This window comes from Podarcis liolepis (genome assembly GCF_965112155.1).
Source record: "Podarcis liolepis genome assembly, chromosome: 5".
NCBI classification, from domain to species: Eukaryota; Metazoa; Chordata; class Lepidosauria; order Squamata; family Lacertidae; genus Podarcis; species Podarcis liolepis.
In genome coordinates, this window is record NC_139556.1 from 88,784,320 (window position 1) to 88,797,555 (window position 13,236).

At 45.4% G+C, this 13,236-nt stretch overlaps 1 protein-coding gene across 2 annotated transcripts in view; it reads left to right on the forward strand.

Moving 5' to 3' along the window:
• The window catches only part of FNDC3B (fibronectin type III domain containing 3B), a 282,861-nt gene that overhangs the window by 170,396 nt on the left and 99,229 nt on the right, over positions 1-13,236 (forward strand). For both annotated transcript variants that reach the window (XM_083503926.1, XM_083503927.1), the window contains exons 4-6: positions 1,337-1,413; positions 5,907-6,150; positions 10,869-11,168. In XM_083503926.1, the coding sequence (XP_083360052.1) occupies positions 1,337-1,413; positions 5,907-6,150; positions 10,869-11,168 (621 nt within the window). The remainder of the gene's footprint in view (positions 1-1,336; positions 1,414-5,906; positions 6,151-10,868; positions 11,169-13,236) is intronic.

Genomic DNA, 13,236 nt, shown 5'->3' on the forward strand with positions numbered 1-13,236 from the left:
GATGTGCTATGATCTCACTAGGTTGCTTTGAGTGAGCCAGTGTCGCTCAGCCTTATCCCCCACAACCCCTACTGCATGGGGTTCTAAGGATTGCAGCATTATGTATGTGAAGCCCTTTACAGACTCTTAAAGTGATTTATAAATCGTAGAATATTTGCTAGATTATTATTCTTTACTGAGGGCGGCTTGTCGTGGTCTTAGACCTCCAGAAGATTGAATTCTATGCAAAGCCATATAATGGGCATGACCACTTCTGGGATATAGTGCCAGCCTTCTTGAAGGCCTTCTGTTGCACCCAGCCTGGTGCCATCCAGATGTTTGGGGCCAAGGGGTGGTGTAGACCAAAACATCTGGAGGGCAGTGGCTTGTGGGAGTCTGGTGTAGATTTTGAGGGGCATGGTAGAAGAGTTGATAGTGTTGCATTTTGGCTGAGGAGACTTGCTCAATTCGCTGCCCAGCCATGAAACTCGCTGTCTGGCCTTTGGAAATTAACATGTGTCGGTTTGACCTGGAGGTAAAATAGTGTGATTTCAAGTATGCCACCCTAAGCTGCTTGTGGAAAACAAATGTAATAAATCAGTTGTTCACAAAATTGGCACTGGTGTCTGCTGATTATAATTCTAGAATAGTGACTGTAGATTGAATTGGTTCAGAAATTCTAATAAAAACACCAGTTATATGCAACTGGAGTAATGTGGCTTCACCCACTTTTGCCTGGAAACACATTTATATTATTATTTCCACTTTCTGTTTATATATTCAAATAAACAAACAAAAAACCTTCCAGTCAGATTGTTTCACTTTAAATGTTTATAAGGTGCACTCGTGGAACAAGTTATATCTCTCCCAAGGGGACTGGTGTTGCTCATGGGTTATGTAAATATACCAGGAAGCCCAACTGCATGCGTGGAAGTTCTTAAACATTCCTGGAGTGATGTGTGAGGAGCAACTGAGGTGGTATCAGCTATGTGCTTCTGGGGAGACAGTGGTACCTCGAGTTACAAGCAAGGTTACAAATGCTTCAGGTTACAAACTCCGCTAACCTGGAAGAGATACCTTGAGTTGAGAACTTTGCCCCAGGATGAGAATGGAAATTGTATGCCGGCGGCGCAGCCGCAGTAAGAGGCCCCATTGGTGAAAGCACGCCTCTAGTTAAGAACAGTTTCAGGTTAAGAACGGACCTCCAGAACAAATTAAGTTCATAACTAGAGGTACCACTGTACAGCATGTCGATATCAAAACTGGTTTTGCAGATGTCCTAGAGTCTTTCAGCACAGTACACACGAACATAAAGCATATCTTAATCGTTTGGTTTTTCCTCTTTCTGTCTTCACAGGACCCGCAGAGGTTCCCATGATGTCGCCAAATGGATCTATTCCTCCCATACATGTGCCTCCAGGTTATATATCACAGGTATGCTTTTTTCAGCAAAAGAATTTGGGTGCCGGCAGGGATGTGTCATTTCAAACATTTGCACGGAATTCAACATCCCGCCTGCTCTCTCTTTTCGTGCGCAAGCTTCTAGCCCTCATGGTGGCGACCTGATCCCACCTATGAAGGCACCAGCAGGGTTCTTGGTGACAAAATTGTGTACTTCCTCTTTGCCTCCAGCTCAAAATGCCTCTTGTTGAGTCCCTCCCACTGGCTGGTCAAAGCCACCCTCCCATGGAACTCTGCAGAAGGAATGGGGAAGAGGGTTCGCAGATCTGTTTCCTCCTCTCTGACTAATAATAATAATAATAATAATAAGAACTTTTATTTATATCCCCCACTCCCTGGCCGAAGTTGGGCTCAGGGCGGCTAACATCAGAAATACAGTGGTGCCTCGCAAGACGAAAAGAATCCGTTCTGTGATTCTCTTCGTCTAGCGGTTTTTTCGTCTTGCGAAGCAAGCCCATTGACGGATTAGCGCTATTAGCGGCTTTTAGCGGCTTATCTGCTGATCGGATCAGCTGATAAGTGGCTTAGCGGCTTAGAAAAAGGGGGGAAAGGGAAAAAAACCCGCAGGAACTCGCAAGACATTGTCGTCTTGCGAAGCAAGCCCATAGGAAATTCGTTTTGCGAAGCACCTCCAAAACGGAAAACTCTTTCGTCCAGCGAGTTTTCCGTCTTGCGAGGCATTCGTCTTGCGGGGTACCACTGTATAACATTAGTATAAAATCAAACAATAATTAAATTACCTCCTAAAAACAGGTCAAAATCAAATTAAAGTCTAATTAGATGGCTTTCCGCAGGGTTAGGGTTAGATAGAGACAGAAGGGGAAGATCTCTCCCAACTATCCCTGGACCATCCATTTGGACGTCCTCATCTGATCTTCATCCCGCCTCCCTCCTCTTGCATCTAGGGCTGCTCTACATTACCACGAAGAGTAAGCTTTGTGAAATCAGCCCTTTAACATCTGAATATAGCAGCTGGCCGTGTAGTCATAGGAAAAGCTATATATTGTCTCTCTCTCTTCCCCCCGCCCCACATTCTCCCCGTTGAATTGAAACGTACTTCCCGCCATGTGGAAAACGAATGTTCTGTTTTTTCAAATGACTTCATACCAAGTAACAGCTTGAAGCACGTAGTAGTCACTTGGTGTAGCTTTTCTGTTGTTGTTTGTTGGTGCTGATGTTATAATAGCTGTGTTCGCCTTATTTGCTCTTGCCTGGGCCCAGCGATGTCAGTAATTAATAGGACTATTGAGTGATTATTTAATTTGCCTTCTGTTTGTTTTGGCACTGGGATGACAAGGATGTAAAGGAAATAAGAACATTCCAGCTTGTGAACGAAAACATATTTTGACTTTGGTTTGGTCGGCCCTCGGAAGGCTGTGTCTTGAGAGCCAGGCAGAAAGCAGATACCCCTGCGGAGAAGTAACAAGGCCTATTAGGTGAAAGCTATAAAACCCACCCCACCCCATTTTGTTGCACCAACCCTTTGGACTACGGAGTTTTAGCCTCAATCGTTAACCTTTGCTGCCCATTGATTGAAGCTCTGGATTGAAGCCACCTAGGTTCTGGGGAAACGATATGCAGAAAGAGCTGGCTTGTGTGGGGCGAGGTGGGCTTTGTTGACAATCAGCAGGTTAATAATAATAATAATAATAATAATAATAATTTATTTGTACCCTGCCCATCTGGCTGAGTTTCCCCAGCCACTCTGGGCGGCTTCCAACAAAGATACATTAAAATGTCACACATTAAAAACTTCCCTGAACAGGGCTGCCGTCAGATGTCTTCTAAATGTCAGGTAGTTGTTTATCTTTTTGACATCTGATGAGAGGGCGTTCCACAGGGCGGGCGCCACTACCGAGAAGGCCCTCTGCCTGGTTCCCTGTAGCTTTGCTGTGAACAGCTGTAGAGCCAGTTTAAAGCAGAAAGGGGCACAATGTTTATGGGGTTGCGGGATGGGGACTCCTTTTCAGACTGTTCTGCGATCCTCCCCAATCCTTTGCTTCTTCCTCGAAGATCTCCCTTCCCTCAACTCCCCCTGTTTCTGAAACACAAAGAAGAATGGAGAGGCCACCTCTGTCTCTTCCCATCCTTGCCTGTGTTTCTCCTCACTGCTGAAGCCTTAGTTTTGTAAGCTACTTGCAGCCAATGATCTATTTCTTGCTGCCCATTCCGTAAAACATTACGTACTTTGATAGTGCTATATATATACAGTGGTACCTCGGTTTTTGAACGTCTCCATTGACAAACATTTCAGCTTTTAAACGCCGTAAACCTGGAAATAAATGCTTTGGTTTTGGAACATGCCTCAGAAGTCAAACATGCCACGTGGCTTCCGCTGAGTGCAAGACCTAGCTGTTGAGTTTTCAGTTTTCGAACTTTTCAGAACTCGAACAGTCTTCCGGAATGGATTAGGTTCGAAAACCGAGGTACCACTGTGTGTGTGTGTGTGTGTGTGTGTGTGTGTGTGTGTGTGTGTATATATATATATATATATATATATATATATATATATATATATGCTTAATACCGCTGTTAAGTTGCAACCCAGAAGTTCAAAAACATACATCACAGGGTGTCAATACAGAGTCCCTTCTATTTGTTGTATTTTCCTTGCTTGCTGAGGTGCTGGTTTTTTGTGTGTGTTCTGGTTTGCTCAAGTCAGCTTGCTGTGTGGCCACAGTGTGGGTGTCCTCTCTTGGCTTGATTACTTGACTATATGAGGTGGTGTCAACCTTGGAGTGCTCTGCTGAATTGCTTTATGTAGGGTAGCAGTGGAGAACCTCGGGGCCAGATGTTGCCCTCAGACTTCTCTCTGACCCTTGGGCCTCTCTCTAAGCCATGCCCCATCTCCCCAGACCACACCTCCTCACTGTTGTTCCACTGTTGCACCCCTATTGTCTTTACCTGGCTAAAATGGGCCTTTGAATTCTGGTAATGCCTTTTGCTCATCTGGGTAGAGCATAAAGAGGAAGGTGTGTGTGTGTTTATATGGAGAAACTACCCTACTGTGGAAAGACAGTTTTTACATTTGAGTTTGAATGGTCATCAGTCATGGATGCTTTAGCTGAGGTTCCTGCAGGGGGTTGAACTAGATGACCCTTGAAGTCCCTTCCAATTCTATGATTCTTTGCTCCTCCTACTTTTGCCTCTGGCCCCACCAGCATGTGGCCTTCATAAGGTTGCCCAGAAGTAAAAGTGGCTATGAATAAGTTGGCCTATGTTTTACCTATTCTTCAACATTCACTGAAAGTTGGGGGGTGAGGGACTACACTTTTCAAAGCTGGCTGAAGTTTTCATGAAAAGTGATTCCTTTTTTGGCCCAGCTCTGTTTCAAACACAGTCCAGAAAACCTTGTTCTCTTGGGACGGACAGAGGGAGGAACTCATAGCTTATATAGACTCGAAGTGCTGGGCTGCGTGAACCTGTAAAGTCAGACAGAACATTATCTAAGCCTGAAGGAAACGCAGATATGATTTCTTTATGAAGTCTTGGGTAAATTTGTTCAAATGTATTGAGTCTCTGTTAATTCCCAAGGTCACAATGAAAATACAATTTACCTTTTACAAATATGACTATAAACTTTAAATCTCCCCATAGAGAACTTTCCCCAAAAACATACTCAGAGTCAAATGTAATATTCCGTTATTTGTCAAAAACTTTAGGCATAGCCTAGCCAAAACTTAGTTCTTGGTGATTGATTTCAGTGGGGAGAGCTAAGCACGAACGTAAGAAGATCTCTGCTAAATCAGGCCAGTTGCCCACTTAGTCCAACATTTTATTCTTACAGTGGCCAAGGAGATGCCCATTATGGGACATGAACCCTATTAAGACACCCCATCTAAAACTTGGAACTGGGCGTTTTCTGCAGTACAAAGTAGACGTCAGGCACATCTTGTGTGCTTCAGGGACATGTGGAAGGTGACTGAGCTGATTTAATTAAAAAGAGGTGTAGGGGTCAGCTCTGGCTCCAGGATTAGGGGTATTCTCAGGTAGGATATCCACAGATGGGCAGTGTTCGGTCCTAATTTATCATTTGCCCATTATAGCTCCTTTATAGGAAACGGTGGATTCTTACGCTTTTGGGTTTTTTGTTTTGTTGTAAATAAATAATGCATTGTTCACCGTTAGCTCTGTCTGTGCTGTTTGGTGTTCATGAATAAAGGCAAGGTTTGTCCGATCAAAGGGGCCGCTGGTGCACGTATTTCGGTTTTCCTTTGATCTCCATTCAAATTCCATTGATAAAGCAATTACGGAATGCCTTGCTATAATTAGTGTGGCTGCCTGAGTGTCTGCCGTGAACGACGCTACCACCAAAAGTGCTGGCGCTTGGATATGGACGTTATTCTTCCTAACCATGAAAAGCTTTTTCTTATTATTAATGGGAATAAAATTTGTGGATCTTAAAATTATTTCACCTGCGGATTGCATCCGTTATACCAACCTTGCTGCCTCCTCTTTTTCTGCAGGTAATAGAAGACAACACGGGTGTTCGCAGGGTGGTGGTCACACCTCAGTCTCCGGAGTGCTACCCTCCCAGCTACCCTTCCGCCATTTCTCCGACCCACCACTTACCCCCGTATCTTACTCACCACCCGCATTTCATTCATAACTCTCATACGGCTTTCTACCCACCGGTGACTGGGCCTGGAGACATGCCACCCCAGTTTTTCCCTCAGCATCATCTCCCCCCTACAATCTACGGAGAGCAAGGTAAGAGGACAACTGGTGTGGGGTTTCTAGCCTGGCAGGAGCAGCTCGCTGGGTGCTATGCTAGCCTCCCAACAGGGGGGTCGCTGTTGCTCACAGGGAGATGGGTACATTGCAAACACACCGGCAGAGTCGGCCCAGCATCCTGCCAATGCGTTTCCACCATGCTGCCCTCCTTTCTACATCACCCACTCCTTCCTATAAGCAACAGCCACCTAACTCTTGGGAATCAAGCATAGCAACTCTGCCCTACTCAACCTCTTCAACCATCTGGACTCCGTGTATTTTGCTGTTTCCCCCCCCAGCATGACCGTATTTTGCACGGTTCTTTTTAAAAAAGAAACAAAATGTGTACAATACAAAGCTGATTGAAGTTACAGGTGTATTACAGGGAAGGGATTTTATTTTTTTAAAATGTTTGCAGTATTTGCTTCATTATCAATACCAGGCTTTGAAGTTGTACAAGTCAGGACCTGCCGTGAAATGTTGCAGTTTGCCCCTTCAGCTATAAGAGGAGCAGCGTTCAAAACGCCTGTTGTCCTAGGCGCATTTTACGACAGAGTATATCATTAGCGGAGATGTGGGTGGTGCTGTGGGTTAAACCACAGAGCCTAGGACTTGCCAATTAGAAGGTCAGCGGTTCGAATCCCCGTGACGAGGTGAGCTCCCATTGCTCGGTCCCAGCTCCTGCCAACCTAGCAGTTCCAAAGTACGTCAGAGTGCAAGTAGATAAATAGATACTGCTCCGGCGGGAAGGTAAACAGTCTTTCCGTGCGCTGCTGTGGTTCGCCAGAAGCGGCTTAGTCATGCTGGCCACATGGCCCGGAAGCTGTACGCCGGCTCCCTCGGCCTATAGAATGAGATGAGAGCAGCAACCCCAGAGTCAGCCACGACTGGACCTAATGGTCAGGGGTCCCTTTACCTTTACTATATCATTAGCGCAAGCAGTTTCTGAGCTCTGGGCACAGTACTGCGCCTAAGATTTCAGATTAAAACTGCAGGGTGGAAGGAAAGGGGACCTTTTTCTGCCTCCCCACTTCCATCTACTCTCTGAAGACTGGAGAAGAGACCCTCTTAAGAACAGGGGGGTGGGCAGGGGACGGACTAGACCAGGTGAAAAACGAACATAATATTTTAGCTGCAGTTCGTTCATTTTCAGCTTTGTGTTTTTGTTATAATAAAGTGTGCCTAGACATTCCGTTGTTGCGCCCATAACCTAGGTTTAAAGTGCCATTAAGCTCCTAGCTTTCATATCGCAGTTCCTCACACTGAATGGGGAATCGCTTTTCTTGGAGGCCTTCAGAAAGAGGCTTGGGTAAGCATCTGAGGGACTCTTCAGGACCAAGGCTTCCTACCATCCGGGCGAGGGGTGGTGGCTGTGCTTGTCCGGTGCCTTTGTGTTTAGCCAGCTGCAGTCAGGTTAGCAAAGAAAATTAGATTTGACAAGCCTTGCCCTGCAGGCAAGGACCACTGTCAGAAAGAAGCAAACACGAGTCCCCTGTTTGGTCGCTAATGAAAAGAGACAAAGCACCTTTATCCCTCGTGTCATGTGAAGTCATGCTGGTGACTTCTCAAAAATGGAAAAGACGAGAGGTGTCATTTATTTATTTTGCAAAAAACACACAACTCCCAACAACAATCTTTTGCCTGCTTCTCGAAATGAATGTGCAGTGGGTCACTGTGAAACTGTCTCATGGTCCCTGAGGGTAACAGGGCCATCCTTATTGTGTGTGAGAGATTTGAGCAGATTCCTGCATCAGAGATGCTCTTCTTCATGTGTGCTGCGAAGGGAGACCCTTTCCCATTTAAGATATGTCATCAGAATGCAAGACATGCAACTGAAAGCAATTGAGAGCAGAATTGTTTCTGATAGATGTGGTTAATCTGCGTCATACCCAAATGGTAGAATTCAAAACAGCAGCAGGGATTTTGCAGCGAGTTTCTCAACATAGGATGCTGCCTTATACCAAATCAGACCATTAGGTCAGTACTTCCTGCACCGGCTGGCAGCAGCTAACCAGGGTTTCATGCAGGGGTCTCTGCTAGCCATGCTTTGGAGACACCAGATATTGGATCTGTGACCTTCTACTTGCAAAGCCGATGCTATTGCCCCTGAGCTGGGTCCCTTCGCCCCAGGTGTTTTGAACGATCGCATTTTTTCAGAGCTCATTTTCCCCACTGATGGTATTGCTGCTTCCTTTAGGGGGGAGTCCCATGAGCTATATAGCCTTTGGTGCAGATGAAAATGCTTCACTATCAATTGTTGTTTTCATAAAACTGCCCTGAGATCTTTGGGTATGGGGCGGAATACACATTTATTAAATGAATGAATGAAACAACACAATGGAAGTATAACAGTTCGTTATGGCGATATACTCAACCCTAAAATACTCAGTAGACAACGTAAAACCTAAGATTTATAAAAGCTATAAATAAGTAACTCCCCCCAACAAAAGCACATTTTTCCTAAGAGGGGTTCCGTGAGCAGTCTGTTGCATATATTTGGGGCCATTACAGTAGTACCTCGGGTTAAGTACTTAATTTGTTCCGGAGATCCCTACTTAACCTGAAACTGTTCTTAACCTGAAGCACCACTTTAGCTAATGGGGCCTGCTGCCACGCCGCCAGAGCACGATTTCTGTTCTTATCCTGAAGCAAAGTTCTTAACCCGAGGTACTATTTCTGGGTTAGCGGAGTCTGTAACCTGAAGCGTATGTAACCTGAGGTACCACTGTACTGAAAAAGCCACACTTTCCCCATAGCATTTCTTACCTCCTTTTTCATTGAGAGAACTGTGAGCAGGGTCTCCGGTGTAGCCCTTAATGAGCTGTGCAGTGTCCACAGCTATGCCTGGCATTACCGCTCATTTTCCATGTGGCTGCAGAGGAACTGGCAATGCCATGATGCTGAGCTTAACCCTGTGGTCAGAGGCTCCTGCCTCCCCATGGAGTTTCAGATGCCGCACAGTAAATTTAGGTGAAGGTTGACTTGCCCCAACCTATAATTTATGGAAATAAAGCCCTTTGACATGTGTTTAGAATTAGGACATGAGAGGCATAGCTTTGCCATGCAGAGAGTTATGAATAGTAGTCTTCCATTTCATTCCTCGGTGCTTGAAAGTCTTTTAGGTCTTGGGATATGCTTTTAGGTCTGGAGCAAGCTTGGAAAAAGTCCACGTATCATTATATAAGCTATGCTCACAACTCTAGCATTTTGTGCTGCAATATCTCCCAGATTCTGCAACTACAGAAGATGCGTTTTGCAGTTGAGCAGATGTGCATCGATGAGCATATTCTGTGCCCTTCACAGATTTGACGCAAATGTGCTAAATATATAAAGGAATGACCGAGATCTAGCAAAGGAGGTGCCCACGTATGAATGTAGTAACTGAAGAAAGCCCCCCTCCCTCCCTCTCGGCTTCTTCAGTGAAGATACGGTACAAGCTGTAACAAAACATCTGTTGTTGTGGTCACCTGCGGTTCTTGGCTGCATTTGCTCGGAGGACATTTTCAAATTAAAGGATGGCCAGTTTCTTTTTTAGACAAGAATGGGCAAGATTATCAGGATTGGCTCGTGGTGCAAAATGTTAATTTCAGGCATCTGCATTTCTAGGGCTCTTGCTGACATTATGTTTGAAAACCTGAAATAAAAAATATTCTAGGTTTGACACATGCCTACTGGCTCTATGAGGCACCTTGACTTGACGCTGAAGCATTTGCATGTACAGTGGTACCTCGGGTTACATACGCTTCAGGTTAAAGACACTTCAGGTTACAGACTCCGCTAACCCAGAAATATTACCTTGGGTTAAGAACTTTGCTTCAGAACTCGTGCAGCAGCGGCGCAGCAGCAGGAGGCCCCATTAGCTAAAGTGGTGCTTCAGGTTAAGAACAGTTTCAGGTTAAGAACGGACCCCCAGAACAAATTAAGTACGTAACCAGAGGTACCACTTTATTTAGAAGAGTACAGTGTCAATAGGATGCAAGTACACTGGTACCTCGGGTTACATACACTTCAGGTTACATACGTTTCAGGTTACAGACTCCGCTAACCCAGAAATAGTACCTCGGGTTAAGAACTTTGCTTCAAGATGAGAACAGAAATTGTGCTCCGGTGGCATGGCGGCAGCGGGAGGCCCCATTAGCTAAAGTGGTCTTCAGGTTAAGAACAGTTTCAGGACCTCCGGAACGAATTAAGTTCTTAACCAGTGGTACCACTATATTCGGTGATCTGATTCACACGGCATGGTAAACCTGACTTGTTTACCATGCAAACAACAAGTACATGTTGAAGCTTCAACAAAAACATGGAGCGCGATTCCACTTTGTTCCTTCCTCCGTCTTTTCTTTACCGCTGCACCGTGTTGAACCAAGCCAAGGTTTGGTTTGCATTTCATCTAAGCTGGGACTTGTGGTCATGCTGTCTCCTTAACCAAGAACAATCCTTGGCTACAGCTCATGGTTAGTGAGACCTAGAGCTTCACCACCACTCCTGGATTGGATAACTTGTTATTCCAAGTCTTGGCTTAGCTCAACTCAGCAGGAAAGAGGGCTTGGGAGGAGGAAAGCAGCTGCAAGCTCCTCTTCCAGAAATCTCATGGTCCTGATAAGTTTAGTCTTGTGTGGGAACGCAAGCAGTGTTTTTCATTGTGGTGGTAAATGAGTGCTGACGAAGCTGGCTTTGGGTCTACGCTGAACCTGTTTCTTTTCTGTAAATTTCAGAGATTATACCACTATATGGAATGTCCAGTTACATAACCAGGGAAGATCAGTACAACAAACCACCGCACAAAAAAATCAAAGAACGGCAGATCGATCGCCAAAACCGTTTGAACAGTCCCCCTTCGTCCATCTACAAGAGCCATCTAGGAAACTGTTCCCCAGTCTACAATGGCACCATCAAGGCTCACAACGGAGCCGCGAACGGGGGAGGAGGAGGAGGAGGAGCAGCCGTGCCTGTCGTGAAAAAAACCGAACGCAGAGCAAGAAGCAGCCCAAAGTCAAGCGAGCAGGAACTGCACGGTAAAGTTAGCTGGTGCTTCTTTGTAATATATTTCAGGTTTTTTAAAAAAACCAAATAAGCCATACTCTCAATGAACTGAGCTAAAGGGGCACCAATGTCGTTCAATGAAGCATCGGACGCATAAGCAGTAAGCCGAGTTGCTTTCGTTTTGAATTTCGGAAAAGATTGGGACAGGGGAGGTTGGATAGAGCTTTGCCTGTTCTCTCTTTGTGGAGCCACCAGTAAACCTGGGTTTTCCCGTAGACTGTACACTCAGCGGGGAGCTGTAGCTAAAGGGAGGTCCCTGATAGAGGTCCCCTGTATTTTGTCCTTTTTGGCAAAGACATCGGTCACATTTTTAGGTTAAAACATCGGCACTCCACCTATAGTGAATCCCGGAAACAACCCTTGAATGCTGTCTAGTACCAGCATTAAAAATACCTTCTGGGTTGTATCTAATGCTTCGCGTGCCGTGTTCTGCTCGTGTAATGGAACTTCCTCTTGCCCTTCTCCCCTGCCTCCTGCAAATCTTCTCCAAGAAGCCCCCAAGCCTAGAGTGTGCGGGGAGGAGGGTGAAATTTCATTGGGCAAGCAAAAGTCTGCGGTTCCAGTGGTTGGCAGCATTGGATACAAGTGCTGGTTCCCTTGGTATTTTAAGAAGTACATAAGATTAGACAGCTTTCCTGCATGTATGCTCACTTGGAGGTAAATTCTATTAAGGTCACTGGGACTTACTCCCAAGGAACTATGCGCAACTGCTACCTGTGGGCTTTGTTAAATTCCAAGCTGCGATTTGAATGCCAGAGTTTAGCTATGTAAAGAAGTACTTCCATTTTGCCTGCACATGCCTTTCCAACGTTTAGCTTCATGGAATGGCCCTGAGTTCCGGTGTCGTAAGAGTGGGAGAAGCACTTTTCTGGGTCCACTTTCTCTGCCCCATGCATAGTTTTATATAGTTTTTAATTTTTCTATATGCATTAAAAGCCCCTGCCCAATAAGAAGTAGAAGGCAAGTCTTTTAACTTCATTGCAATATTACCCCCATCAGTTTCAACTCAAATTTGTAGCCATTACAGAGTTGTATGTGAGCGACAATGGCTGCCCCCACCAAAGACATTATGCTGCCTCTCCTGGAGATTAAAGCAGGAAACATGCTGAATGTCTACAAATCTCTGGAGGATATAATTTGGGGCCAGCTCAGTTTGGCTCACTTTGACTTTCAGCTCTCCAGCTGATGGACACTGGGCCATGTTTTCAGATTTCCTGGGTGCTACACATTCTAAATGATTATGCAAAACCAGCAGCCCTCTTTCAGCATAAAATATATGAAGCTCTTCTGGGTACAAATGCGAGTAAACACCCCTTTCACCACCTGCGAGGTCTACACCCACTTCACTTGCAGGAATGATGAAGGATGATTCCTTGGAGCTATCTGGCAACTGTGGTCGTTTCCTCTTTTCCCAGACACAACAAATGAGTTGCTCAGGCCACAGAGTGAAGCGTACATCAGGGAGTGGATGTAACAGATGCAGGAGGTGCCCTACCCATTGATTTGCTTCATACCCAAACCATTTCTTATGCCCAGGAGTGCTATGTTTGTCCTGTGTTCTTGGCTTCTCTACTTGAAAAGATCAGGCAGTAGCTGATGGGAAAAGATCCTCTGTAGCCTATATTATATCATATGATATATAAGGGACGTCCAGCTCCCAAAAGACTGCAATCTACTCCTAGGGGGGAAAATTGCAGTGATCTACCCAAGTTGTTGAGCTTTTTTGAAGGGAGAGATCCCAATTTCCGTTCGCTTTTTTTGGGTGGGGGTCGAGCCATTCATCGCTCACATATGTGCAGTCTTCCGCTTTTGAAATTGTGAGCGAATGAAGGGCAGAGCAAGGGCGCAGGGCCAGATGTTCTTTTTCCCCGGTGGAGTACAATGAGCCCGCAATCGACCACAATCAACGGAGGATTGCCCTGTTGATCACGGTCAAACAGTTGGCCATCCCTGGTATATATCATAACAACATAGAGGAGCTGGGTATGTTTAGCCTGGAAAAGAGGAGACTGAGAGGAGATAGGATAGCCATCTTCAAAT